At 38.4% G+C, this 27,473-nt stretch overlaps 2 protein-coding genes across 2 annotated transcripts in view; one reads left to right on the forward strand and one right to left on the reverse strand.

Annotated features, from left to right (window-relative positions):
• Positions 1 to 254: 254 nt before the first annotated feature.
• Positions 255 to 17,366, forward strand: Ccnh (cyclin H). Its single transcript, XM_005382297.1, has 9 exons — positions 255 to 511; positions 2,084 to 2,206; positions 2,689 to 2,762; positions 3,867 to 4,077; positions 7,689 to 7,852; positions 10,636 to 10,706; positions 13,506 to 13,617; positions 16,636 to 16,696; positions 17,223 to 17,366. The coding sequence occupies exons 1-9, from the start codon at positions 395 to 397 to the stop codon at positions 17,259 to 17,261; spliced, it is 972 nt and encodes a 323-aa protein (XP_005382354.1). The 5' UTR covers positions 255 to 394; the 3' UTR covers positions 17,262 to 17,366.
• Positions 17,367 to 17,596: 230 nt separating this feature from the next.
• Rasa1 (RAS p21 protein activator (GTPase activating protein) 1) overlaps positions 17,597 to 27,473 on the reverse strand; it is a gene marked incomplete at its 5' end in the record, with an annotated part of 89,960 nt that continues 80,083 nt past the window's right edge. The window contains 5 exon segments of the mRNA XM_005382300.2: positions 17,597 to 20,504; positions 21,715 to 21,849; positions 23,988 to 24,065; positions 24,827 to 24,915; positions 26,234 to 26,301. Coding sequence (XP_005382357.2) covers positions 20,421 to 20,504; positions 21,715 to 21,849; positions 23,988 to 24,065; positions 24,827 to 24,915; positions 26,234 to 26,301 — 454 coding nt within the window.

Consider the following 27,473-nt stretch of genomic DNA (forward strand, 5'->3'; position numbering starts at 1 on the left):
AAAATGCTGGGAATGTAGGGGCGCGCCTCCACCTCCTTACTACACGCCTTTTGGTCAGGACTTCCTCGCCTGTCACTTCCCCTTTAAATCTGGCCTGGAAGGGGCGCGGACCCAGGCTCACACCCAAGCCAAGGCCGGTCCGTAGTCTCCGCCCATCTGTGTTGCCAGCGGCGGGGGCGGAACCCAGGCGCCGCACCTCTCCTAGTCGAGCCCGGAAACGCCCCTGGACGGACGGGCCGTGTACGTGGGCGTGACGTCAGTGCGCCGCGCCGGCAGTCCTGCGCCCGCGCGTTCGGAGGACTGTTGTGCCCGCGGCTCTGCTGCACGACGCGGAGTTGCTTAATTTACTGCTTTGATTTTTGCTGAGGCTTTCGGGCTGGTCTCGAGTTCCGCTATGTACCACAACAGCAGCCAAAAGCGGCACTGGACTTTCGCCAACGAGGAGCAGCTGGCGCGACTGCGGGCCGACGCCAATCGCAAATTCAAGTGCAAAGCGGTGGCGAACGGGAAGGTGAGGGCCGCGCCGCCCGGACGCGCAGGCGCGCGCGCTTCAGGCCGGGCGCAGCCTCGCTCCGTGCGGCGGCCTCCCGCGGACGCGGTCAGGGGCGAGCCCCGGCCGGGCCGTGGAGACACGGAGGGAGAACGAAGGCCCCGTCGTGTTGTGCAGCAGGCCGATCACGTCTTTTTGTTTGTTTGCATTTTTAGACAGGGTCCCGCCGTGCAGTTCAGGTGGCCTGTAGCTCACTTTGCAGCCCAGGCTGGTCTCGAACTCGCGGCGATCCTCCTGCCTCAGCCTCCCGAGTGCTGGGATTACAGGCGTGCGCCAGCACGGTGAAGTCTCTCTAAGATGGGGAGGAGGGGATTGTGGGGTGCCGAGGGAGCGCGTGGCAGGAGCCTTTCACGTGGCCGAGAGGGTTGGCCTGGACAGGCTTTCGTGAAAGGGTAGCTGATCCGGAGGAGGTTAGGACGGGACGTTGCTGACAGACGGAGCCCCGGGTGCAGAGTGGGAATCGAGGCGCAGGGCTCGGGCGCGGAGTCGCGCGCGGTCACTTGCGGCCGAAGCTGAGAACCTGGGCGGAGCGGATGGGGAGGGCGGCGAGGAGCATAACAGCAGAAGTACAGCAGTTTGCATTTCCGCCGAAACCGGGGGGACTTTTGAAAGATTTGCGAGGGAGTGACCCTCATCCGATCCCGGTTCGAGAAGAGGCCCCGGGGCGGCGGCGGTGAGTGGGTTGGACGCGGGAGGGGGCCGGAAACCCTTGTTACCAACACGGTGGCTGGACATGGTGTGACGGTTGCCTGCTAGCCCGGCCCCTTTCACAGCGCCCGGCCTGGTTTAATCGTTACTGCCAGCACTGCCACGCTTTCTAGCATTTGCTTCACTTAGGTACTGTGCTCAGTGCCTGCAAGCCTGTGGGTACTGAGCTGGTTTTACTTGTACATCGATTTCCTATCACTGAATTTAACACCAGGGTTAGTTTCCTAGGACTGCTTTTAAATCACCAAAAGTATGAATAGCTTAAAATAACATTGATTTACTGCCGCTGCTTACTGCTGTTCTTTACCTCAAATTTTTGTAACACGGTTTTTGAGAAAGGGATGGTGGAGGTTTTCCCACCCTTGAAAATGTGTCTTCTTTTTAAGTTTACGAAGAATGACTAACCCTGAGAGCATGTGCACATTCTGTTTTCATTTCACTTCAGTGAAGCAAATGCTCAGCTGACTTTCTGAGACACTGAAATGATGGTAGTTTTAGCGTATTAAATATTTTCCCAAAACTGTTTTGTATAATGCTTAGCACATCTATTAAAGGAGAAACTCGTGGCTGGGCCTGGAGGTGGTGGTGCACACCTGTAACCCCAGCATTCTGGAGGCTGAGGAAGGAGGGTCGTTGTGATTTTGAGGCTAGCCTGGTGGTGTACACAGACCCTGTTTGTGACCCTGTCTCAAAAAAAAAAAGAAAAAAGAATTTAAAGAGAAAATTAGTCATGGTATATTTTGCTTTGCTGTGGTTATAAAATCAGGATCGAGAAGACAGTTTTATAATTAATTCACTAAACTTATGTCACAATTTTCTTTAAAGGTTCTTCCAAATGATCCAGTCTTCCTTGAACCTCATGAAGAACTGACTCTGTGTAAATACTATGAGAAAAGGTTATTGGAATTCTGTTCCGTGTTTAAGCCGGCAATGCCACGGTCTGTTGTGGTAAGTTAACAGTAGTGGTGATGTATAATGTCTAGGTGGCCTGTGAAATCTGACCTCTTGTAAGTTACTAAATTTCCTATCCACTTGTCTACAAAATTCACCTTAGTTCTATTTGTTTAGTTTTTGTTGTGTGTTTTTCAATAAAGTCCTGAAATCATGAGTTGTTAAATCTTACAAAGTATTTAAAAATCTCATTTTGTACTCAGAAACAAAATGGAGGTCTGTGCTGTGACATAAGCATTATAGAGAAAGGAAAAAATGAGATTATTTTCCTTCCTTCTAATGAGCAGGGGCCAGGACATAGACAAGTACTTTTCCAGGCATGACCCACGGTACACTCGGTACATGTTTGGAGTTATGTATTGGTATTTGTATGAAGGACCTTTTCAAAGAAACCTTTGCATAAATGAGTTCCTTTTCACAGCATTTAACTTGTAACATGTGCAAATAGATCCTGATAACTTACATTTTTTTAACTTTAGGGTACAGCTTGTATGTATTTCAAGCGTTTTTATCTTAATAATTCTGTAATGGAATATCACCCCCGGATAATAATGTGAGTATAAGTTTGTCTAATGTATTGTTTTCATTAAAGAAGACTTTTCTACTCTGTGGCTCTTTGTGCAATGTGTGTGTTACATGTGAAAGAGAACTGACTTCCTAATCAAGGGCAGATTAGGTTTATATTCCTCTTTTCTATTCAGTACTTAAAATTTCCTATTTACCTTTATCTCCTGTAATACTGATGACATCTGAACTTAAACTTGTCTACATTCAAATTGTTTTTACAATCCTAATACTGATGACATCTGAACTTAAACTTGTCTACATTCAAATTGTTTTTACAACCCAGCTGTTGCCGTAAATACTGCTTTCTGTTAGTGACACCTCTGTTCTCACGGTTGCTTGGGCTGGGAATTGTATGTGGTGACTTCTTTCCATATCTGCACAATTTTCAGATCCTATAGGTGCATAATCATTTCAGTTGAATTTGTTTCTGCTCCCTGCTAAACATTAAGCTTACTGGTAAAGATAAAATTAGTGTGAGACTCACGAGGAAACTGTCAATCACGTTATTCTGTTTTTCTTTTTCACTCTCATTCGTATCAGTCAAACTGAGGCTCTGTACGCCAACGTGTAAAAGCTGTCTTATGTAGCTTTCTTACTAGTTTTTTGCTCTAAACTGCATGTAGTAGTCAGGTATGTTTCATAAGTTTGTCCCTGATCTAATCCCTTACTCAGTTGGCTTCAGAGACTTCCCCTGACGGCCTGCTGCAGGATTCTTCGAACCTGCTTTTTCTCCACGGGCATATGGTACACGTGTGTACTGTTCTGTTTTTAACTCTTCCATCTACATTTCATGATGCAAACTACTTTTATTGCTCAGTCACTTTGTTTTTTCCAGATTTTTAGGTCGAACCATATCAAATTGCCATTGAGTGAGGGTTGAACACTGGCAATACTAGATCATAGTTTATCTTCTGTCTCCTAATGAATAAAGACAGGAAGATGAATGAACCTTTTTTTAAAAAAAATTGTATACAATATCTAGTGTAGGCACTTATGAATATTAGGCAGTTTTAGAAAGTACTTTTAGAAATAAAATGCACACTTCAAAGTATGTGCCTGACCTTCTCTAGTGCCTTATCTTTTCCTCTAGGCTTACTTGTGCATTTCTGGCCTGCAAAGTAGATGAATTCAACGTGTCTAGTCCTCAGTTTGTTGGAAACCTTCGCGAGAGTCCCCTTGGACAGGAGAAGGCACTGGAACAGATTTTGGAATACGAACTACTCCTTATACAACAGCTTAATTTTCACCTTATTGTGCACAACCCTTATAGACCGTTTGAGGGCTTCCTCATTGATATAAAGGTAAACTTAATGACATGAAGTGAGCTGTTGTGTGAGTTTCTTGCTGTTGTTGTTTGAAAGAAATCAGAACTTTGAAACCTATAAACATCCTAAATTGTTAGAAAATCGCTGCAACTCTTGAGTCTGATAGGCCATGTCGGTAATAATTTTCACATTTTACTGTGCGTCTGAGTCACCTGGAGAGCTTAAACTCAGGTGGTTGGGTACTAAATGAACAGTTTCTGATTCAGAGATCTGCAGATCCTGGCCAGGTATAACAAAGGCCATTGTGAATTTAGAGAATGCTTTTAAGGACTTACTGTAACTCTTAACTCCATGTTTTATCTTGGATCTGGGCCTGATAGGCAGTATTTTTAAGGCTTTGTGAACATGAGCCACAAATATAAGACTCAAAAGTATAAATAAATACTTAGAAAAAGAATGCAAGTTGTTGGATAGCCTTTTGCAGAGTCAAATTGTAGTCAGAAAGTGGCTTATTCATTTCACTTGAGCAGTGCAGTTTGGTGTATGCCAGACAGTGTGCTTGAAGATACAAGCTGAAGCAAGACAGGAGCATTTTCTGCTTTCACGGACCTTGTAGACTAATAGTTCAGTCAGTCACCATGTACTTAGTGTGCTAAATATTACAGAGGAGGAATACAAAATAATGTAGAAAGAGCAGATTGAACCATAAGGAAGACATTTCTGAGAAAACACCATTTAAAGTAAAGTTCAAAGTAAGAATAGCAGTTAGGTGAAGAAAGAGTGTCCAGAGAGAGAGAGAAAGGGAGAGGCCTTCCTCATCAAATGCTCAGGTTCATGGTGTGTTAAGAACTGAATAGGACCTAGTGATACAGGAGGAAGAGTGTATCCCAGTATTTCTGCCTGAGCAGAAAGAAGAGACTGAGGCAGTGTCAGAGATATTATTAGAGGACAGAAGCCATTAAAAGGCTTTTGACAGGGTTTACAGCTTGGAAAAGTCCTGTTGATGACCTCCTGTGTCAGATTATTTGTTGCACATCTGTATGTATCTTGAATATTATGAAAAATGGCTTAAAATGCGTGAAGGAATCAAGACACTTTTGGAGTAGGCCAAAAATCATGGTGTTGGGCTTGACTCAGGAGCAGCAAAGAGAGATGCTTCCTGGGCTTTATAGAGAGTGGGTAGAATTGGTAGAACTTGCAGCGTGATTGCAGCTGTAGGCTGCGGACAGGAGAAATCCCTGAATTTCTGACTTGGGATACATGTAGATAATACAGCACTGACTGCATGAGAATTACTGATGATGGAAGGGTGAAGATTTGTTCAGGATACGGTAGATCAAGGATTGTGTGCAAGACATCCAATGGGAAGCTTACCTCTGGAGGTCAGAGGACGTGCACAGCTTGAGGCATACACTTGAATTACCTTTGCTCAAAAGAGTTTCCAGTGTATTGGCTGAGAACATTTAAAGGGTAAAGGAAAAGTAAGCTACTAAGAAGTCTGAAGACTGAAGAGTACCCAGAGACAGGAATTGTTAGAGGAGTGAAGTAAGGTATTTTTAGGAGGTGAGCACAACTGCCTCGCCCAGCTCAGAGTTCAAGTGGTGAAAATAGACTAATAATAGTTGCTGGATTTAGTGCCAGAAAGGTCATTTGTGATTTTGTTGAAATTAATGTACCAGATTGGAAAGGAGGAAATAAGTATGGTCATGAAAAGGTCCTTGCTTAATGACTGGATATGTCCTGAGGAACTCATTAGGTGATTTCATCATTTGTGTGAATATCATAGAGTATACTTAAACGTACAAGATACAGCCATAGATGATACAGCCAGGCTCTAGGCTACATGGGGGTGTGTGTGTGTGTGTGTGTGTGTGTGTGTGTGTGTGTGTTACTGTGGATTGAACCCAGGGGTTGCAGTGAGTTATATCCTCAGCCCTTTTATAATTTTCCAGCACGATTTCTCTTAACATACCATGTTTCTCAGGCAGGGCTCAAACTTGTGATCCTCTTGCCTTAGCCTCCAGACGTTGTAGGTGTGTGCCAGCACACCTAGCTCAAATTTAACTTTTTAGAAAATTTCTTACTAAAAATTAAAAAATACTAATCTAGCTCTGTGAAGGGGGGTGGATCATCAGTATCATCTTCTGTCCACCTCCGCACCTTGTCCCATCTTCAGGAGCAGTACCATGTATATGACTGTCATCTTTAATAACAAGGCCTGAACACCTCCTGAAGGAGCCGCCTCAGGCTCTTTTATGACTTTTCTCTTTATAACCAAGAGTGTACTCTAAGGATTAAAAAGTAGAAACCACTAACAGTTCTGTATTGTCATCATCAAGTATTCTGTACTGCACATAAGTCTCTGTACTGTGCTTTTATACAGACTGGTACTAGGATAGCTTTGAGCACCAGTATCACCATGAATATCTGGGTAATGCTTTATACTAGGACTTGGTTATGACTAGGACCTCACTAAATGATCAGAATGTTTCAGCTCCCTTGTAATTTTCTGAGAAGCATCAAAGACACTAAGACGGGCAACAGTGTTTGCCATCATGAAAAGGGAGAACAGATTTTCTTTGGAAACCTCATCATTGATAGGCAGTGTTAAGAAACAGAGTGAAGTCAGAGAACAGGAATTGGTAATGTTCCAAACCTCTCGCTGTACAGAAATCTGGGTATCGTTGCAAAGGAGAAAGGTGCTTGGACTCGAACCCTGTTAAAACTTTAACCAGATGTGTTGGCAGCCTGTTCGAGCAGGGGATGAACTCAGGAGGGAAATGAGCACAAGAGGACGCTGGTGCGTGGCAGTGGCGTGGGGACTGAGTGAGCGGAGATTCTGAGGAGGCAGAGGCGTGCATGCGCCGGAACAAGCACGTTGCCAGTCCAAGTGAAGGGACTGAGTTTGTCATAGCAGTCAACTGTCTTGGGATAATGACAAGCCTGAGCGTGACTATGCAGTTGACTAAGGTGTTTTGTTCGAAAGTGAAAAGTTACCAGGAAATATGTGATCTTCCATATTCTTGGGCATATTTTGAAAATTTAGTTATTTAGGGACGTCCGGTAGGTTCAAGATTCCTTTCCATTTACTTCTTCACAAAAATAAACTTTAGAATGAATTTCATACCAAAATGAGGTGGTACCATGGGTCCTACAAGTCGCCTTAATTCTGAATCATCTGGATTGCCAGGGAGGTCTTTCTGGGAGTTTCTTAGATCCCCTTAAACACAGTGGAATCTCTTGGAACCTCCCCTTCCTTCCCTCCGTGTCGGGTGGAAAAGACAAAGAGAAGGGATTTGCATAGATTGAGAATGCCCTCAGGTACTCCTGTGCTGGGAACAGTTGATGTTAGCTTAAAGCTTGCATGTTTTATTGTGCTTATGTCCAAACAATTTTGAAAGCTACTGAATTAAAGAGAAATTAATATAGAGAAGACAAGATTAAACAATTAAGTGGTGAAAATTTTGCTATTTTCTACAAAACAGTTCTATTAAGATTTCAATGTATTTTTTGTTGGCTATAGGAAAGGAATTACTTTCATAAAGGATTCTGTGTTAAGCACTTTCTGGGTAATGTAAATATGTTTGAACTGTTCATACTCCACTAAACGCTCAGAAATGATAACATCTGCTAACGTTTTTTTCTAGACCCGCTATCCCATGCTGGAGAATCCGGAGGTTTTGAGGAAAACAGCAGATGACTTTCTTAATAGAATTGCGTTGACGGATGCTTATCTTTTATACACACCTTCCCAAATTGCCTTGACTGCCATTTTATCTAGTGCCTCCAGGGCTGGAATTACTATGGAAAGGTATTAATTTGTGTTTCACCTTAGGTCAGATTCAGTCACTCAGTGTACTTCCTAATGGAGTATGAGTTTTTAAGTAAGGTTCATTTGTGACTGTATTCCTGTGTTTGTCCCTTGTGGCTGAGAAGGGTGGTGATGAAAGAAATGAAATCAGGTTGTAGGGAAATCTTTAAAAATTAAGGAAAGTGAGGGCTGGGGATTTAGCTCAGCGGCACAGCGCCTGCCTGGCAAGCGCAAGGTTGTGAGTTCGATTCCTAATACCGGAAGAAAAACAAAACAAAACAAAACAAAAAAATTAAGGAAAGTAATGTAGAGCTAAGGGAGTACATTTATGACTAAAGTGAGGTAAAACAGTTGATTCTGGGGAAACTGTCGCTATGAGTATGTGGCAGATTCACAAGTTCATCAGTGGGTAAGCAATGTGAGTATATGTGTTTGCATTGCCTTATTCTGCTGTGGAGCGTGTGTGACACATGGAATTTGGGGAAGATCTGTGGAAAGGTTACTGCTGGAGGGGATGTCCCCAGATCAGTAGTAATCAAACCATACATGGCAATGGCTAGTATGTAAATGTGCACCGAGAAGTAGGCTCTTTACACAGATTAGATCCATGGATGCTTAGAATGCTGTCTTCCGCCCAGATTAATTCAGTTCTATAAATTACTAAACGTACCTTTTCATATGCCCATAATGGATGTAACAGTACCATGGATGTAATGTTTCATGGGGGGGGGATGATGATAGTACAAAGCATATATATTTGCTGTACTCGGGTTGCTTGCCAGATTAGGTCTGTTTTTTACTTTTTATATTTAGTTGCTCTTTTTATGACTTCTTGTAATTTCAGAATCCATTGATAAGGTGCCAGCAAAAATGAACAGATTGATTTAATTTTACCAAATTTAATAGAGGTATTATTTCCTTGCAGAAGAATTAATATTCCTAATTGCAGGATACTCCCTGAGACATCACTGGAGTATTTCACTTGTCATAGTGTAGATACCAGGGTCCTTTTCCTAGACATAAAGAATTATGAATTTCAAAACATTTGCATCTGAGAAAAAGGACTGTGGTTTATGGTATGTATCTTTTCCGCAGACACAGCTCACCACCTGTATGTAAATACATTAGTAACTTCTACTGTGTTTACCTAACGCTTTCTACGTACTATGCTGCATTTTAGGCTTATGAGAATCAACAAGATATAAATCCCTGCCCTACTTAGAACAGATAGCCACATAAATATTTGATATCTATAGAGTTTGGGTGCAGAGCTTTCATTGTGTAAAAGGGAAAAAGCTATGTGTTCTACAGTTAGTACCACCAGGTTTCATTAATCTGTTAAAGCCTTTATGCATTGTGTATTGCAGATTCTCTCTGGTGAGATTTGAGTTGAGTACGATGAAGCATTGTAAGGTCCAGGTTAGAGTTTACTTCATTTTACGAGTTCAGTTATAATTCTGGATAGGAAAAATTGAAATTGTGGTACCTTAGTCTCACTGCAAATTAAGTTGACTTTTATAGCACTTCCAGGCACTGTAGTCATTTGAGCATTTTTTCTCTTTTAGGAAAATGCTCTCCAATTATTAACTTAAGATTGATTTATAGGCAAACTATATTTTGAGATAACATAAAAGTTGAATGTACGTTTATTATTGATTTCTGAAATTATTACTCATAAGATTCTGGTTTTTCTGGGTTCTCTTTCTGATGTGGGTATGTAGTTATTTCTTAGATGTTAGTTTGATTCTTTAAACATTCTCAATTGCCTGTGAATATTTTAAACCTCAAAATTGAAAAATGTCTTTCTCAGAGTTGAGATTGAATTAACTTAAGTTTCAAAGAGGTGAAGCAATGCCCATCCAACCCTTAGAACCAAATATACTGGTCTTGTACTTAAGAAATTGAAAGAAAAGGAAGACTGAAAACAAACCAAAGAAAGGGTGACACAAGTGTGGAGTTTCAGGGAAGAAGGGAAAGGAAGAAACTAATATAGTTATTTTTAATTACGAGCAGAAATATTGTCAAGTTGTTGATTCCCATATTCAAAATTAACTCCCACAATGGGCAATGCAGGTGTTACATCATATTTAATCATTGAAACCTTGTAATCAAGTTGAAGTAACCTGGATAGTGTAAAAGATACAACAGTTCTTAAAGGATTGCTTTCCAGTTTGGTAACTTCATTTTACTACGAGGAAAATTAGTACTTTTTTGTATTTATGTTTGAAAGATCTGTTCACTTGGGCCTTTATCAACTATAGATCAAGTCTGGATATTTAAAACTTTAGCTAAAAACTTACACTTAGTAATTTATTTTCACGCTGTTATTACGAGTTCTTGAAAAAAAAGGCTTTCTATCCCATTGATGGAAAAAAAATGCCTTTCCTTTGGCCTTGATGCAGATATATGTAATGTATTTATAAAGCATGGAGTGATTTTCTTGTTGGTTTAACACCCCTCCTTCATCCCCTGGAAGTATAACAGTAACTAACATGAGCTTGGTATTAATGGGAGTGAGAATCTTATGGGTGCTGTGCCTTTCAAGTTTTATGGTTTCGGACAAGTACAAGGTCTTGACTTGTAGGTAAGAAAAGTTCTTGTAAACCCTTAAGGCTATCACAGTTGTAGGTTATACTTTTACAGAGTTTTAAATATTATGTAATACTGTCTTAATAATTGTTAAATTGCCCCTGAAATGAACATTGAGGCAAACAGTTTATGATGTCATGTTTCTCATTTCTGCATGCTTCAAGAGGTTAAAGTTATTTTCCTTTCTTTATCAGTTATTTATCGGAGAGTCTAATGCTGCGAGAAAGTAGAACTTGCTTGTCACAGTTACTAGATATAATGAAAAGTGAGTAAAACAGAATACTGTACAAAGCTGTTTTCCGAAGAAAATGTCTTGATATTTAACTTGTGATAAAGTAGGGTTGTTTACGACTTTCGTTATTAAATATTTCTTGCTTAAGATGCCATTCTGGCGACCAGGTAGTTAAATGTATTGGTCACTAAATGAGGAATTGTATATCATATGTACATTACAGTGTTCAGAACAAAGAAATGGTCAAAGAAACCTCCACCTGATGACTTTGCTTTTATTTCCCTAACTCTTATATACAGTGCTATACTGTAGTGTATAACAACATAAAACTACAGTACTGCACTGTACAATAATCCGCAAAAATTACAGCACTGTGTAAACGAGGTGTACTGTGCAAAGAAGAGACAAAGAGGCTCTGTAAACAGGATATGCAGGACTGTACAAAAAAACAACAGATGGCTGTAAGTCCCAACAGTAAAGAAGTAGGCCGTTAAATGAGGACTATCTGTACTTCACAGAGGCATCAAAGATAAATTGAGACCAAAAATAAAGCACATGGAGGGAAGTAGTCTCCCCACATATGTCAGAGTGAAAATCAGATTTTGAGAGTTTAATGAGTTACACCAAAATCCTTTTAAAGTATACACAAATATGCAATAGGTATGGAAGTCCATCTGAGGGGACTTAGAAATGATGTTTAAATTTGAACTTCTGTTTTGTAGATACATCAGTTTTAACTAGTTAATATGTGTCAGTTGCTTGTTACATTAATTGGTAACCCTAAAGACTTCATCTCATATGGGTGATTTTCAGTTCAGAGACATTTTTGGCCATCACAGTTTAGAATGGTGATCATTGCTACCAGTGTTTAGCAGGTGGAGAGACAAATGCTGTTGCACATTGTACAAAGGATAGCCTCTGTGCAAGGCAGTGACATTTGAAGATGCTGGCCTTGAAAGTTAGAATGATGTGGCCATGAGCCAGAGTATGCGGGCAGCCACTGGAAGCTAGAACAGATGAGAAATGGATTCTCCAGTGTGGCCTGCCAACACGTCGAGTTTGGCCCAGTGAAACTGATTTGGAACTCCTGGGCTCTACAACCGAGAGAAGGCATTTTGATTGTTTTAAAATACCAAGTTTGTGAAAATAGCAGCCTCAGCAAATTAATACTATAAAACCCTTTGCAACAAAGAATGTCCAGATCGAAATGCCATAGTGCTGGTGTGTGAAACTGTCTTAAAGACTAAATGGGATCAGTGCCTAGCTGAGCAGCTGTTAGGCAGCCTTGTCACCATTGTTAATTGTTACCCTTGGCACACTGAATGAATGCTTATGGCTGCTGGGCTGCTACAATTGAGTCAGTTGTGTTCGTTCCCAAACCTTTTTGTGCCTGTTATTATTTTGCTTGTAATTTACTCAAGTATTGGATAAACCAGTGAAAGAGTGAAGAGCTTAATTTTGGATGAAAGTTAGCAGGTGTGATTTTTAAAGTTAAGGTGTTTTAGAGCATACAGGTTTAATTTCCTGACTCTCTACTCCAGGCAGTCCTGAGGGCTTCCTCCCCTCTTTAAAAATGATGGAGTCAGTTGAGATGTGAACTGTAGGGCTTCATTTTCACCACTAGAGGGTTCACTGTCAAAGCTAATTGTAGTTTGGCCCTGGATGCTAGACTACATCACACTATTTGGTAGCTAAAAGGAGACTTAAAGACAATTTACTTAAAGCTTATAGTTTTATTGCTGATTTCTCAGTATTTTATTTGCTCCACTTATTTTTAATATGAAATAATAATAGCTCTTGGTAAAATACTCAGAGGTTTAGTAATATTAAGATACTGTATTCATAATTTTGTGGACCACAGATATTGTCCTAAGGATATTAAGTCTCAAGAACTAATTCAGTTGAAAACATTGCTTTATTTGTATTATGAATATAGTTACCTTTATTTGTATTATGTAATATAGTTAGCCAGCACATGGCTGCTAACAAGTCCTAGATCTTGCATCACTCCCCTAAAAATCTTGAGACTGTATTCTTTGGTTTATGGTAGTTGCATGACATGATCAGCTAAAAAGCTTTTTTGTAATTATAAAGTTACTGGTATAGTAGCTTCCTTTTAACCTAAAGGAGAATATTTTTGTATAGAATCTACACTTCGTTGAACCAGAGACTCACGGACATGTTTTTCCTGTACTAACCACCCCTTTTTATTACGTTTATATAGCACGTAGCAGTTTCTGTTCAATACAATAAGTACACTCTTGGCCCACAGTCTGTTGGGTAGAATGTTATGTATACAGTTAGGAGAGAATAAAGGAATAAAGTATGCTTGGTAAATCATACAGGGGTTATTTTAAAAAACTGTCAGGTAGAATGGCAGACACCTGGAATCTTAGCAGTTGAGGAGGCTGAGGTGAGAGAATTGCAAATTCAGAGCCAGCCTGGGCAATTTAGACTGTGTCAAACTGTGCAGGGACTATCACAGGCTGGGGATGGAGCTTAGTGTGAAGGTACTAGGGATTGAACCTAGAAAGAAAAAAAAATAAAAAATGTCAGTGTTTACAAAAAGAGAATGCTGACTGGATGATACGGCGTGCTTATCTCTATGCTGTATGTGATATGGGATAGACAGACAGCCATAATTACTTCAGTGTGAATGCATGTTGCTTCTTCGATTTAAATCCAGAATGATACACACCCTGCTAAGAACAATCATGTCATTTTAAGAGTATTTTTTGTTTTCTGTAACAAGATCAGAGATTATTATTTGGCTGCCTTTACTGAGAACAGGATGTTTATTATTCAGTGTGAACCTTTTTTATCTCCACACAGGCATGAGAAACTTAGTAAAAAAGTATGAGCCCCCAAGACCTGAAGAAATTGCTACTCTGAAACAAAAGCTGGAGCGATGTCACTCCGCTGAGCTTGCACTTAATGTGGTTACGTAAGTAGATGGGACAGTTACTCGTGAATAGTTGGTAGTCTCCTGGCCTCCATAGTAGTAAATCATTTCATTGGTATAAATTTGTTCATCTGGGGAAAACTGATCCCTCTTTAGTCAGATTTTTTAATTGAGTGTACTTTTCTAATGCGATTATATGCAGCATAGTAAGTAGTTTGGTCACGGTATAGATCTCATCTGTCACTGGTGTTCTTGGGCTTGCAGATCATGCCCTTTCTATTCCTGTGGGATTTCGGGGTCAGTGTCTTCCTAGGGGATCTGTGAACTTTTGCCTGTCCTTTCGATTTTTGGTCTTTTTGTAAGTCTTTTAATTGGTCCAGGGAACAAGTACACTGTTAGCTAGTGTAGGAAAATTTGGCATGTTTTCTTTCAGTAAGAAGCTTTACATTGAAAATAGAACGGAAAATGAGCTGTTCACTCTCTTTTTGCAGCCATGGGCACCTCTCTTCATTTGTTGGCCAGTGTGGAACTCACCGTAAAATTTGCACTTTCTGCTTTGCATAAAGAATCCATAACATTTTAGGAGTTCAGGCAGTTAGAGGCTTGGGTAGGTGATAGGAATATTCACTAAGGCACTTTCTATGGACTGCATTCTGATTTGCAAGTTCGTTAAAATTTAATGGGAGTTAGCTATGGCAACTTGTAGTTAAAATGCATTAGAGATACTCTCATCTTTATAATTGGTGAATGTATGCTAACAGATATGTATGCGAAGCCGTAAGAGCAGTCCAAGGTCTTTAGAACAGGTGCCTGACTCAGACCCTTATACAGATGTAGTGAAGGATTCCAGGGATATATGAAATGTGGAAAATACAGGACTTTTATTACAGTCATAGCTGTAACTTCAAAGGATGGCATAGAACTTGAAATTCACAGAACTTAAAATTTCATTCCTGTTTCAGTAGTAACAGGAATATTAGAAGGTTGTAGAGAAGATGTTGACTTTAATGAATCAGAGTATTATAGCACTCATATTTTCACACTGATTTTTGAGATAGGCTTAGGCCAGACATTAGCCAGTTGTGGTCCACAGGCTAAATCTGACCCTGTAGTTTCAAAAGACTTTTACTGGAACATAGTATAAACTTTAGTTTATGTATTACTGTAGCTATTTTCATGGTATGGCAGAAGAGTTGAGTGTGGCAAAAGTATTGTGGCCTGAAAGACCTAAAATATGTACTTTCAGCCCTCTAAAGTTTATCCTAGATTAAGTTTATCCTAGATTAAGTTTATCCTAGATTAAGTTTATCCTAGATTAAGTTTATCCTAGCCCCTAGATTAGAACACTGAACAGTTATAACCCTACTCTTCTAGCTAGGTAAGTAAATGGACCCTAACCCCAAATTTCTAACTGCCAGTTTATTTTTTATTTTGTCTTGGAGGTACTGGGGATGAACCCAGGGCCTTTCCACTGAGCTCCATCACCAGTCTTTTTTTTTTTTTTAATTTTTTATTTTGAGAAAAGGTTTCAAGTTGCCCAGGCTGAATTTAAACCTTCAGTCCTCCTGCCTCAGCTTCCCATAGTTGAGAGATTATGAGGCATACCTCACTCAGAGTTTGTTTTATTCCTAGTTACCATTTGCTTTGTACTGTGCTGAGCAAGTCCTGCAAATCTGTGGACTTGAGGAGTGCTTTTCTTTTTTTTTTTTTTTTTTTTGGTTTTTCTCCGGTACGGGGAACCGAACTCACGACCTTGTTCTTGCCAGGCAGGCACTTTTGCCGCTGAGCTAAATCCCCAGCCCCGAGGAGTGCTTTTCAAACTGTGAAAACTTAAAAAGAATTCATTACAGACATACATTTTAGTAAAAATAGAGAAAAATAATTTACTAGAAAAGTGAAGTTAAGACATGAAACTGTAAGTTGAAATTTTATTAAATTGAATAGTCAAAAATTCTGTCAAATTGCTGTAAAAATTTCTACATATACAATTTTTGGACTACTATGAACTTATGGACCACACTGAGTAGCAATACTGTAAGACAAAATACTTGTTTTCCTTGACCTTTAAAATTCTTTTACCTTTATTTTTCATCACACAAGAACTGTACTGTCAGTAAGTCAATCAATATGGGTAAAACCAAAATTCCCTTTGACCAAACCCAAACCTAAGTCACAACCTCAGAAGTTACTTTTATTTGGTGCTTCTGCAGCTCTGAGTGTGTGTGTGTATAACACTGCTGGTTTTTCTTTGCATGGCTGTCTTCATATGTGGCACAACACTTTTTGTTAGTAACCTTTAGCCTTTGCCAGTCGGGATGAAAAAATGGTATCGCAGTAGTATTTTAATTTGTATTTCTCTGATTACTGTGAGCCGTCGATGTCCCTGTGGATAAAGATCGTTTATATTTTTTCCATATTGGCTGTTTATGATGCTTGCCCAGTTTTGGGGCATTATTTTCTTGTTCTTCATAAATTTTATATACTCATCTTCAATACAGCTCTTTCCAGTTTTTACATGTAAAATTTTTAACTTTTATTTTACCTTTTGTTTAGCTTTTAAAACTACTTAAGAATTGTTTGTGGTAATTTTTTTTCAAATACTCATTTTGTTCCAGCCTTTTGGAATCTTTTTTTTTTTTTTTCAGTTATTTGAATTACTCTTTTTTTTTTTAATCATAGACTAAATTTTTCTAGTCATTTTAAAGATTGATGTATAATTAATACTATGCACTTCATGACCATAGCTTTTAAGTGTACTTTTAGAACTGAGATGAGGACCTTCAGCATTGTCTTCTTGCAGATTGTCTTTGCTGCTTTTTCCTGTTCTCTTCCCCTGTCAGAGCTTGGCTTGATAAGTTCCAAGAAAAGGTTTATTGGGATTTTTAATTGGAATTGCATTGAAGTTCAGCACTAATTTAACAAGTACTGTCTTGATATCCGTAACTCTTCATGTCTTTCCAAGCCCTGTCCTTCAGTAGATATTCAGAGGCTAGTTTATTCCTTATTTTATAGTTTTGGTTGTCAGTACCAGATTGCTTACTGATAGTTACTTAATTACAGAAAGAAAAGGAAAGGCTATGAAGATGATGACTATGTATCAAAGAAATCCAAACATGAAGAGGTATGTGAACTCCAAAGGGGACGTTGACATCATTTACATTCTATTAAGATTTATTTAACAGAGCATGATAGAAGTTTGGACTTTTTTACTCTTCCTAGTTTTGCATATGTCTTTATGTACGTTGCCCTTTATTATAGGGATTTTTCTTCTATTTTAGCCTGTTGTGAGGCAGTGTAAGAGTTACCTGATGAATCCATGCAGCAAGGATGTATACATGTGCTTAATTTTTGTTTTACATGCATTTGCCAAGGATTCCTCCTTTGTCCCCTTAAAATTGTACTTGGCCATTCAGGTAAAAAAATAATCAGAGGCAGAAAGTCACAGCTGTAATCTTTAGCTAAGCTCACTGGTGTGTGGCAAGACCACGCCAAAAGAGTGGAAGAGCAGTGTGCTACAGTTTTCTGGTTTATTTAGTTCTATCATCAGCATAAGTGAAGGGAGAATGTTTTCTTGAAGGGGGCAGAGGTAAATTACACTGGTCATGCATCAGTGTGTTATCCTAACCACATGTTTTTTTCCTTCTTAGGAAGAATGGACTGATGACGACCTCGTAGACTCTCTCTAAATGTTTATTGTTATGTCAGTTTTAACTAACCAGCAGGAGAAAATGTATCTGGCATTTAACTTTAAAAACACTAATATATTAAACTTTTCTGTTATTTCACTTGTATCCTTTCGTGATAGCTTTATGTAAAATAGAACATCTTCAGAAGCCAAAATGGTACCGACTTGATCTACCCACGATGAAATTGCCAAGGAAATGTGTTTTGTTCCACAGAAGCCTTCCTAACTGGCATTTCAAATGTTCCCTCATGTGTGCTTAGTCATTTGTGCATTATTGCTGAACTGCCTGGGACTGAAAGGTAGTCTTTCTGGGTACTGATTTTTTTTTTTTTTTTCCTCTCAATTAGTTACTAGAAAGAATTTCCAAATTGAAAAAATTTAGATGTATAATCGTGAGTTTTCTAGATAAAAATCTTAAATTGATATAATCTAATTATATATTGTTTTAAAATTAACCTATTATTACTTGTAAGTGAATTCATATAAATAGTGTTGCAGTTACTAGGAGTTTTACCAATGAAGTATATACAAGGAATTTAAGTTGAAATGAATTGATATAAAAATAGAAAAACAAAGAATACGGCACCAAGTTACTTAGCTATGAATGTGAGCTGCTTCTACTTTGCTCTGTGACCTTGGTAAGTTAGAAAACCTGTGTGCCAGTTTCCCACATTCACATGAAGTGACAGTGATGACACCTACCCTTCGTAGGTGGATCAGAGCAGTGTGTTCAGTTTATACATTAACATTTGAATAGCAAAACAAATATCAGCTGCTATGGCTGGAAGCAAACCATGGATGTGTGTTCTTTCAGGTCACATTTTTTCTGGAAAACTGACTTGAAATTGTGAGAACTCAGCTGCCCCTGAAATAACTAAATTGTGCAAATACACACCTCAGACTCACTGCATGCAAGCCCGTACTTCCCACTGGAGTCGTGAGAATTTTCACGTATGGTAACAATGTATTATTTATGTTTTAGGCTTGAGTTTTTTGGTTTTGTTATTCTGAAATAAAACTGATAGTGGAACTTTACAAAAGTAGAGTAGAAACCAAAGTTTGTTCCTTCAGTGTAGTCCTAGCATTACGCTAGGCTGGAGACAGTTGTAAAACGCTTCCAGTTTACCTCCTGTTTCCCTTTCAGACCACTCAATTTTGGCATCAGGGCAAGGTCCACATTTATCTCTGACACTTTCCTAACCAGCGTCATTAAAAAAATGGTTTCAGAGATTGTATTTCAACACTGTCCATCCAATACTTCAGGGAGAGGTCTACAAAAGGTAAGTAGCCAGGTTCCCACTCCAATTTAAGAGATAAGCGTTAAAATACAAAAAGCAGGGTAAGTTTTTCAGGTTTGTGTTTTATAACGAATGGCAGGTAGGTTAGTATTAGTTTGGACCTTTCTTCCTGTTAGGAAGAAATTAGGAAATATCACTAGGTCCTATCCCTTCCATCTGTCTTCTGTAAATGAAGACAGACTGGAGACTACTATGGTTGTCTAACCAAAAAGCATTGAGGAATAGAGAAGCAAAGTGACACGATTTAGAAAGGAGGGAGAAAGTGAAGTGGCATTAAGATCAAGGAAGAGGCTTGCAGGGTATGTTGGGTTTGCTGAAGGGTAGGTAACACTGCGGAAGTGTGATTGAAGCTAAGTGAGGCTGGCTGCCTTCACACAAATAATTACCTTTTATAACTTAAAACTAAGCGCACACAGCTACATTTTAAACCACTAGGCCCTGGGAGTATATAGAGTTCAGTGGTAGAGCTATTCTGCCCCCAGTTTTTTCCCCATGTTTTAAATGTTAGAGAATCAAGTCTTGCTCTTAAACTGTAGGCCTTTAGAAAATTTTTCTTTAACTGTAGGAATTGCTTATCCTCATACCTTCACTTAGTTCCTGTCTCACCTACTTTTATTACTAATATTTCATGACATACTTTCCCGGTCTTGCCTCCCCTGCACACGTATAGGGAAGAAGAAAATAAATGTGAAACAAATACATATTGAATGAGAGACCATTAGCGAAAGTAATGATCTGAAGGTTCATCTCCCTGGGTCTTGCTTTGGTGCTAGTTTGAACTGCCCCTAAAAAGGAAGAAAATCATGAAATTAAATGCTTGGCAATATTTAGACAGAAGTAATCACTTATATAAGATGTCCCTTGGTTTTATTTTAACTTAACCCTTGTGAATACTTCACAAAAATACACATACAGAAGCAAAATAAAACTATACAGTCCGACTAAATATCCAGCCCAGCAGATATGAGTAGTCAGAAGTTCAAAGACGGAAAAGTTGTATTAAGTGGCTGATGAGGTGGTCTGCATAATCAAAAGGGTAACAAAAATCAACTTTGAATTAAAAAGCATTCTAGTTTTTTTTCCACAAGGAAATTGGGAACCTATAAAATGATGGAAAGGGTAACATGCACTGATCAGTACAATGACCAATAATATTTACTGAATTGAAACTATTTACTGTTGTAAACATTTAACAAAAGCATTGAGATCTAAATACAATCTTTGACAATTCCAACAAAATAAGTGGTATGTTTAAAAAATAAAGCTGATGAGCAATAGATCCATTCTATATATTTTCTTTCAACAGTTCCAGAATGAGAAATAGCACAGTATTTTAAAAAAGTATATAACAAAGATTGTTCCTATTATAATGACAAACCCTGGAAACTGTAAATACAGTCATTGAACAGTCAAATGGTCATGTCCCTAGTCAGGAAAGTGTTACAGTAAGAACAGTCTACAGTCCAGTTATCCTTGGTTGTCCATAGAGAATGCTTTTTTCTTGTCAGTTGGTTTTATAGTTCCATTTCCAAGAGATAGCAAAACTTTGGCAATTGGATGTATTGAAAATATACTTCCAGAGTTGAAGACGCAGTCCTAGCATTTTTTATGAAAGGTGATCTGTACACCAAGGCTCAGTGTTCGGTGAAGGTTCCACATGGAGAAGTGCAAACATCTTGCACTGACAGCTTACAGAGGTGCTGGCAGTGATCTGCCAACAGGATCTTCGGTTTTCTTTGCATAGCTCACACATCACTGGAATGTGGAAAGGTGTGCTATTTTTTGGCAAGAGCAGAGAAGATATACTGATGTCAATTACCATGTTGGGCATGCCGAATTCAGGCAGAGCCCCTCGAGGGCTGCTACCTGACATCATTGGTTTTTGTATACTGGTTTTGTTTTTGTTGAAGCAGTTCTGTTATAGCCAGAAGTTTTTTCAATACATGCTAGACAGAAAGAGATACAATGGGAAATAGTTAGTAAATAAATCAAAGCCTGATTTCAAATTCTAGGATGGAAACTTGGATAGGAAAAAGGCCATTTCAAAGGAATTCATGAAATAATACTAGCATTCTATTCAAATTTGTGAGTTGATATTAATCGGACCCTGACTGTATTTTTGGTTGTAGCCAAGATAGAGAATTTTTGCACACTGAAGTGAACAGAAATTCACTGGTGTTTTGCATTTTCCTCTAAAGGAAACATCTCTAGGACAGATCACATTACTGAAAGACAGATTTGTCCTTACAAACCTAGAGTTAAACGAATCATAAAAATTTCTTACCAGGGTGGAACTCTGATAAGCAAAGCTGTTAATATAAAAGTTGGGAAAAAAATTTAGGATTCTAGACTTATGCTGACCAGTGCTGTGGTAACACTCACTTCACTTGCTCCTGCAACCACCAGTGACACTGATGCCGTGTGCCCCAGGAATCTGCTGCCAAGTAACTTCCTGTCAGTGGATCTTGTCCCAGCTAATAGACCATTCCACTTATGGTTCATTTTATTCTCTTACATCTCTGATATCTCAGCTGACCTCCAGATAACGTGCTGGTGTGTTATCTACTTCTCTGGATAGCAGTTTTACTAATAGCAACTAGTGTGCCTCACCTACAAGCACTTGTTAGAAATCTGTGGACATGAAGCTTACAGTACACATTTCCATAAAACTTCACAAATAGCTGTCATGTATATTGATTTCAGAATCACTCTGGCTATCCACTCCATGTGTGAGGGAGGGTCTGAAAGACAAAACCACTACTGCCCTAATTCAGCTCACCTGTCATTTTTACAAGTGCTGTTAAAGTGTATGAATGCCATCATCTTATCAGGGCACATCATCCTACTCTGAGCCTTTTACTTTCGGTTTCTGGAGACAGGGTCTCACTATGGAGTTCAGGCTGGCCTTAAAATTGTCAATCTTCCTGCCTCAGCACTCTGAGTGCTGGGATTAGAGGTGTGTGCTACTGTGCTGGCTACAGTAGAACGTTTGGCTTACATCTTTTTGGATTATGATTCCGACTCTTAAAACTCGTTAACATAACTAATACAGTGCTGATCAGAACTGAGCTATGAATTTACATCTCAGTCTTAGCTGACATCCAGTGTAAGTGCTAATGAAACAGCTTGGTTAATGAATGGCCAGTAAAAACCTACCTGCTGTGCACCACGCTCATTACTGAGTGTTCTCAATTCATCTGAATGGGCCACACAGATTTCATGCAGTGCTGCTAAATCACGGGACAGGTCAGTTCTAGAATGTTCTGTAGTGTCCGGAAGTTCAGGTACATTCTTTAAGGGAATCATAAAACTGCATTCAGAAATATAAATCTTTACAGTCTCTTCTAAAATGATTCTAAGTGGTTAGAGTAAATAAAACTTAACATTCTCTTAAAATTTGGGCTGTTTAATGTGTAATTTTTTTCTTAAATTTCTCCCAAGGCTTCTTATTGAAATACAATAGTATGTTAAAATTTCCAATATGGTTTCATAATTCCTGTATTCCCCTGAAAGCCGGGTTCCATTTTCCTCAGGCATGTCAGAACATGGCATAATACTGTTACTGTAAAACGGTTTCTAAACAAGCTACATATGTATGATGTTTTCAGATTTTTCAGACCTAGAACATGTAACAAATAGATATTAACTACTAATCTGGATTAAATGCAATTTAAACTTAAAATTCCTAGACTGAATTTCATAAAGCCAGTGGTAGTTTGTCCAAATTCATCAACACAGCTACATGATCAAAATGTAGTAAAAACCCGTCAAGCTTCTCAGTGGATGACGCTCAAAATGACTGCTGTGAGAACCATCAGTGTTATTTATGGTTTTCTTTAAGGTTCATGAAGTAACTTAGTTACTAACAGTTTATAATACTTCATTATTAGCACTAATAAAACCACTGTTATTTCAAACCTTGGAATAAAATTTAACATGGGCTTGGATTACCAAAAACTATATAAATCTGTTCGCCTATTTAATGACAATGTTATACACGCCTAAAAATTGTAAAATTCTCACGTTTATGGTATAAAGCATTAAACAGAATACATTCATTCTTACTGACCCAGTTACTCATTTATTCATCAATAACTAAAGGATTATAGAAATAAAAGGCATTAGCATTTGCCTTCAGAGGGCTTATAGTTTGGTACAAATAACAAGTGTAAACCAGCCAGGCATGGTGGCACACACCTGTAATCTCAGCACTTGGGAGGCTGAGGCAGGAGGATCTCTGCAAGTTCGAGGCCAGCCTGGGCTACACAGTGAGCTCACGGCCAGCCTGAACTATGGAGCAAGACAAACAGCAAAACAAACCAAAAAAGAGTAAGCCAAATCACAGCAACACAACTGTAGCTGTGTAGGACAGAAACAGGAAGCAGAACATGAAGATGTGATTCTTCAAAGATGAAATGATTTATAACAAGTGAAGGAACAAAAGCAGATTGGAGGTGTATTATGATACGTAGATTCTAAACAGCTTTGAGAAGCTAGATTTTGCGGTATAACCAGGAGTGAAAGCTGATACCTAGAACACAGCCTAGGAAAAATCCACCTTTAAGGCACACATTTCCCAAGCAGATGCTTAAACATTATTATAGCTAGAAAAAAATGTTTCTCACCACCAACCAGCTATATTTTTCTGGTAATTAGAAACATTTACCTAAAAGCGTCCCAGGAGTTCATATACTAATAATTAAAAACACAGTAATGTCTTCCCTAAGATTGTAACCTTAGCCTGACTCACTTCCTGCAGTGGTGTGGTATTACTGGCCGTGCTTTAAACTGCATCTGAATGCATTAAACCTGAATGTGGCAATTCCGTTTCCCACCTAGTCATAAACCTGGATCATTTCCCACATACGCCACTTTCTGGTTTCTGTCTGTATAAGCTAAACTGCTAGTATCAATAGTTTAAACCTGACTCAATCTCTGAAAAATTGAGAATCCAGAAAATCTAACTTTACCAAAAAAAAGCATTTTAAAAATTTAAATATATTTCATATTTACTTAGATTTTGTAATCATAATTTTACTATTTATAAAGACAGACATGAAGCATAGGTAGTCACCCTGAATGAAGCAACTCACCAAATGCATGTATCTGATTCCTGGAATAATCATAAGGACACTTATTTACATATTTAAAGAACTATAGGTTACCCACTTTGTTTCAAATCTTAGCTGCAAAGAGTAGACGCTAAAGAATCCTCAGAATGTCCCAGTGGCTGAGATGGAATAGGTAAGGCAAAATGGAAACTAGAAGCTATGCAGGTAGTTCAAAAGCCACAACTGTGTAAATCAGTAAGAAATGGTTCTGCCAACAAAAATTAAATTTTTTTTCAGAAAGGTAGATTTAAAACTTTTCTAAAGGTTGCTCCTTAACTAGGTTAAATCATGTATATTAACTGAAAATTATATACATACCCCAAGTTCATCTAAAAACATGATCATACGATGTTTGTTGCTTTTGATGAATGGATTCACACCTTCCATATAAGGCTCCTAAGAAAATAAAAAACTTATAGGTGCAATAAACAATTGCCTGACACACAGCAAAAATCACACACGTGTAGCAAGGGTTCTAGTTAATAAGAATTAATCACACGCTACTCCTTTCCTCAAAAACAGCTATCGTGAGGAACTGAGGTATTTTAAGAATGAGAAATTCTGGACCAAATTACAACACAGCATTGTATACACACTGAAAAACTCTAAAAATGAGAGGTGACAAGTCTTTAAAGAAATGAAATAATGAAACACAAGTTTTGGCTACAGCAGTATCAGTAACAAATTGGACCCCATCTATCTAGTAGAGGATGACTTAACATCCACATGATGGTATACCAGTCTAACCCTTAAGAACAAGAAGTTGCGCATCTCCTGACACAAAAGAAGTCTGTCACACTGACAGAAGCAAGTGAGCATGATCCCAATGGGAGAACGAGCAGCTGCTAGCCTTGTAATACAATCACGCGTTTTAACAATTCATTTGAATCATAATGTTTACAGCAAATGTTTATTGTGAAATAACATGACTTTACATTTAAAACATGCCCAGTGAGTTTTAACATTCAAAAAAGGAAAAGTTTGCATGCATTCGATCTTAGGAATTAGTTTCCTAATGGCTAAAATGATGGTTTTTAAAGTTCACTAAACAAGACATTTTAAGAACACATCAACAAGTACCGCTAATGTGTAATTAAATCTTTATGAAATATTTACTGTTTCATAAATTACATTTTAAAGTATCAAAATGCTTTTACCTTAGCTCCAAATTCCACAAGATTTGCTAAATTCTGCACAGACTTAGCCACTAGTATCAGTGTCCTTGCAGCAATAGGAGATGGGGAATCTATAAAAGAATTGGGGACAGCTAATGATACCAACTTGGAAGGTACCTTCAGGTAAGCCATTAGAAATTTAGCAGTTTGATGCTTCTTTACTGTAAAAGATTAACGTTCTACTCAGAACTTACAGTGTTCTCTGAAAACTGTATGACCTGTCCAAAAGAACTCGTGTTAAATGGGAAAGGTGCTTCTAGTTTTGTTTAGAAAAGTGTACTACAAATATGTTACTTCCAACTAGTTACTACTACTTCAAAATACCGCACGAAGTTTTATTTTATTGCATATTTCACTTTAAATATGAAGAGCAAAGATAAATCTGGGACCTGTGCTGTTTTCTGGAGAAAAACATGAAACTTAATAAAATATTTCAAAGCTCAAGAATAATACATTCCTACAGAACATAGTGGAATGTAAACGAAAAGTAATTGCAGTTACTAATCAAAGTAACTGCTTAACAATAAAATTATGACAGGTAGTCTACCTGACAGCTTGATGTCAGAATGTATTGGTGAGTTCAGAGATGAAGTTGGATACATTATAAATCTCTTCAAAAGAATTCTCTTAATTCTTAAGAGTTGTAGGTTTAACCATTTTAGTAGCAATAATTTTACAGACATCATGACTATGGATGTAAATATTAAGATATTCTAACGAACAATAGAGCTTTCAATTATTATGGATGTAAATATTAAGATATTCTAACGAACAATAGAGCTTTCAATTATTAAGGTAACTGTAGTTCTGGTGCCTTCTACTAATGGCTTGTTTTGCATTTAAAGTTATTCTGTTAACCTTTCTTTGAAAGAAACCTACATCGTCTGGAAGTCAGTCCATAATGGACACCAAGTAATGAACAAAGCTAAGCAAGGTTTACTGGTGTTTAAAATACTGATTAACATATGACCTATGACTGTCTTCAATGGGAGCCAAAGCTACTTTTTTCCTAAGTACTCACAAAGCACTACCGCAACTGTATGTGGAATTTTAATTTGATCTCAAGAAGCTGTGCAGCACTCCAGCATGAACTGAACACACCAAAGTTCTTCCTAACTTGCAAAAAAACTTACACATAAAAAAACACAGATGCAAAGTAGAATGTGTGTAATTTTGCTGTCTTAGGCATTAGGTGGAAGATAAGATGCAAAACAGAAAAGGGGAAGAACAAAAAAAGGGAAATATACTTTAGAATGCTTTATATCGTCTTAGAATTCAGTAATTTTTTTAAAGTCAGACTTAAAAGACAAAATTAATGTTCTTATCAAATAGTGAAACTGTTTATTCTAAAGTTTTTTCTCATTTCAAAATTTATCAAAAGCTAATTACCTGAGATGATATTAAACATCCGTGGATTCAGGATGGCAGGACAGATAAGCCGAAGAAAAACAAAGCCACTGAATAGGAGGGAAATTCTTTTTAGAAAACCATTGTATATAGTACATTAAAATCAATATAAACAGCACTGTATGTCGGGGGGACGGTACTGGGGAGTAACGCAGGGCCTTGCACACACGCTGAGCGAGTGCTCCGCCGCTGAGCTACATCCTCCCCTCCTTTCTTTCTGTTTTTGTATTTTGTTTTGAGGCAGGTAAGTTGCCAATTCTGGTCCTGAACTTGCCATTCTCCTGCCTTATTCACCTGAGTACCTGAAATTATAGGTGTGTGTCACCAAGCCTGGCTGGACAGAATGTTTTAATACTCAGTACCTCAGCCTTTACTCTGAATTCCCGTAGGGAAATGCAAACATAGCTTTAAGAAAATAATAAGCCAAAGCATCGTATTTTAAAACTAAGTACAGTTATGCTTCGTGAATGTATTACCCACTTTTCTCAAATTTGGAATTTTCGATTAACTTTGGGAAGATGTTAAGTTGAACAGTACATTTATTGTCTTAGATGCTACTCATTCCAGACTTGCAGTTTATTTTATCCTGACTTAGAGGCAGCAATACCCTTAGGAACCCTAAGGATTTCTGAAATAGTATAGCAGTACAAAGAAATCTTTCGCATATACTATAGTTTCATGAAATCGCAAAACTTCAATTATTCTCTCATTTCTGCCTCTCTCATTAATAGTCATAAGTTAAGGTGGTTTTATCAATTTTGTTGATTCTTCATATGAAAATAGGAATCCTCTGCACTAGAGAAGTAACTTGATAAATGAAAATCTAAGAGAAGGCAGAGTGGACTCTAAAGCTTAAAAGCTATCAAAAAATAATAGCAAAACCATGATACTAACTGCTAATTCTACTTTAGGAACAGTGAGGTAGTGAGATGTTACTGTATACACAGTGTACCCTGCCTCGCTCACGCACTATAGAAAGCACACGTTGTGGAGATAATTTTCAGGTCCTTTCACGAGAAATGTACACTAATTGCTTTACCTGCCCCATGCAAGAGTGGATGACCCAACTTCCCAGCACTCCCTTCAAATGTACGGCACTTTGCGCATTCTGGACTCTTAGAAAATGAATCTTATTTTTCGAACAGCATATATACCACTTACATCATAACAAGAACTAAGTCTATATCTGGATTTCTTTTTAATTACTTCTGCCTAAATTTTA

The sequence above is a fragment of the Chinchilla lanigera genome, unplaced genomic scaffold (genome assembly GCF_000276665.1).
Source record: "Chinchilla lanigera isolate Chin_1 unplaced genomic scaffold, ChiLan1.0 scaffold00017, whole genome shotgun sequence".
NCBI classification, from domain to species: Eukaryota; Metazoa; Chordata; class Mammalia; order Rodentia; family Chinchillidae; genus Chinchilla; species Chinchilla lanigera.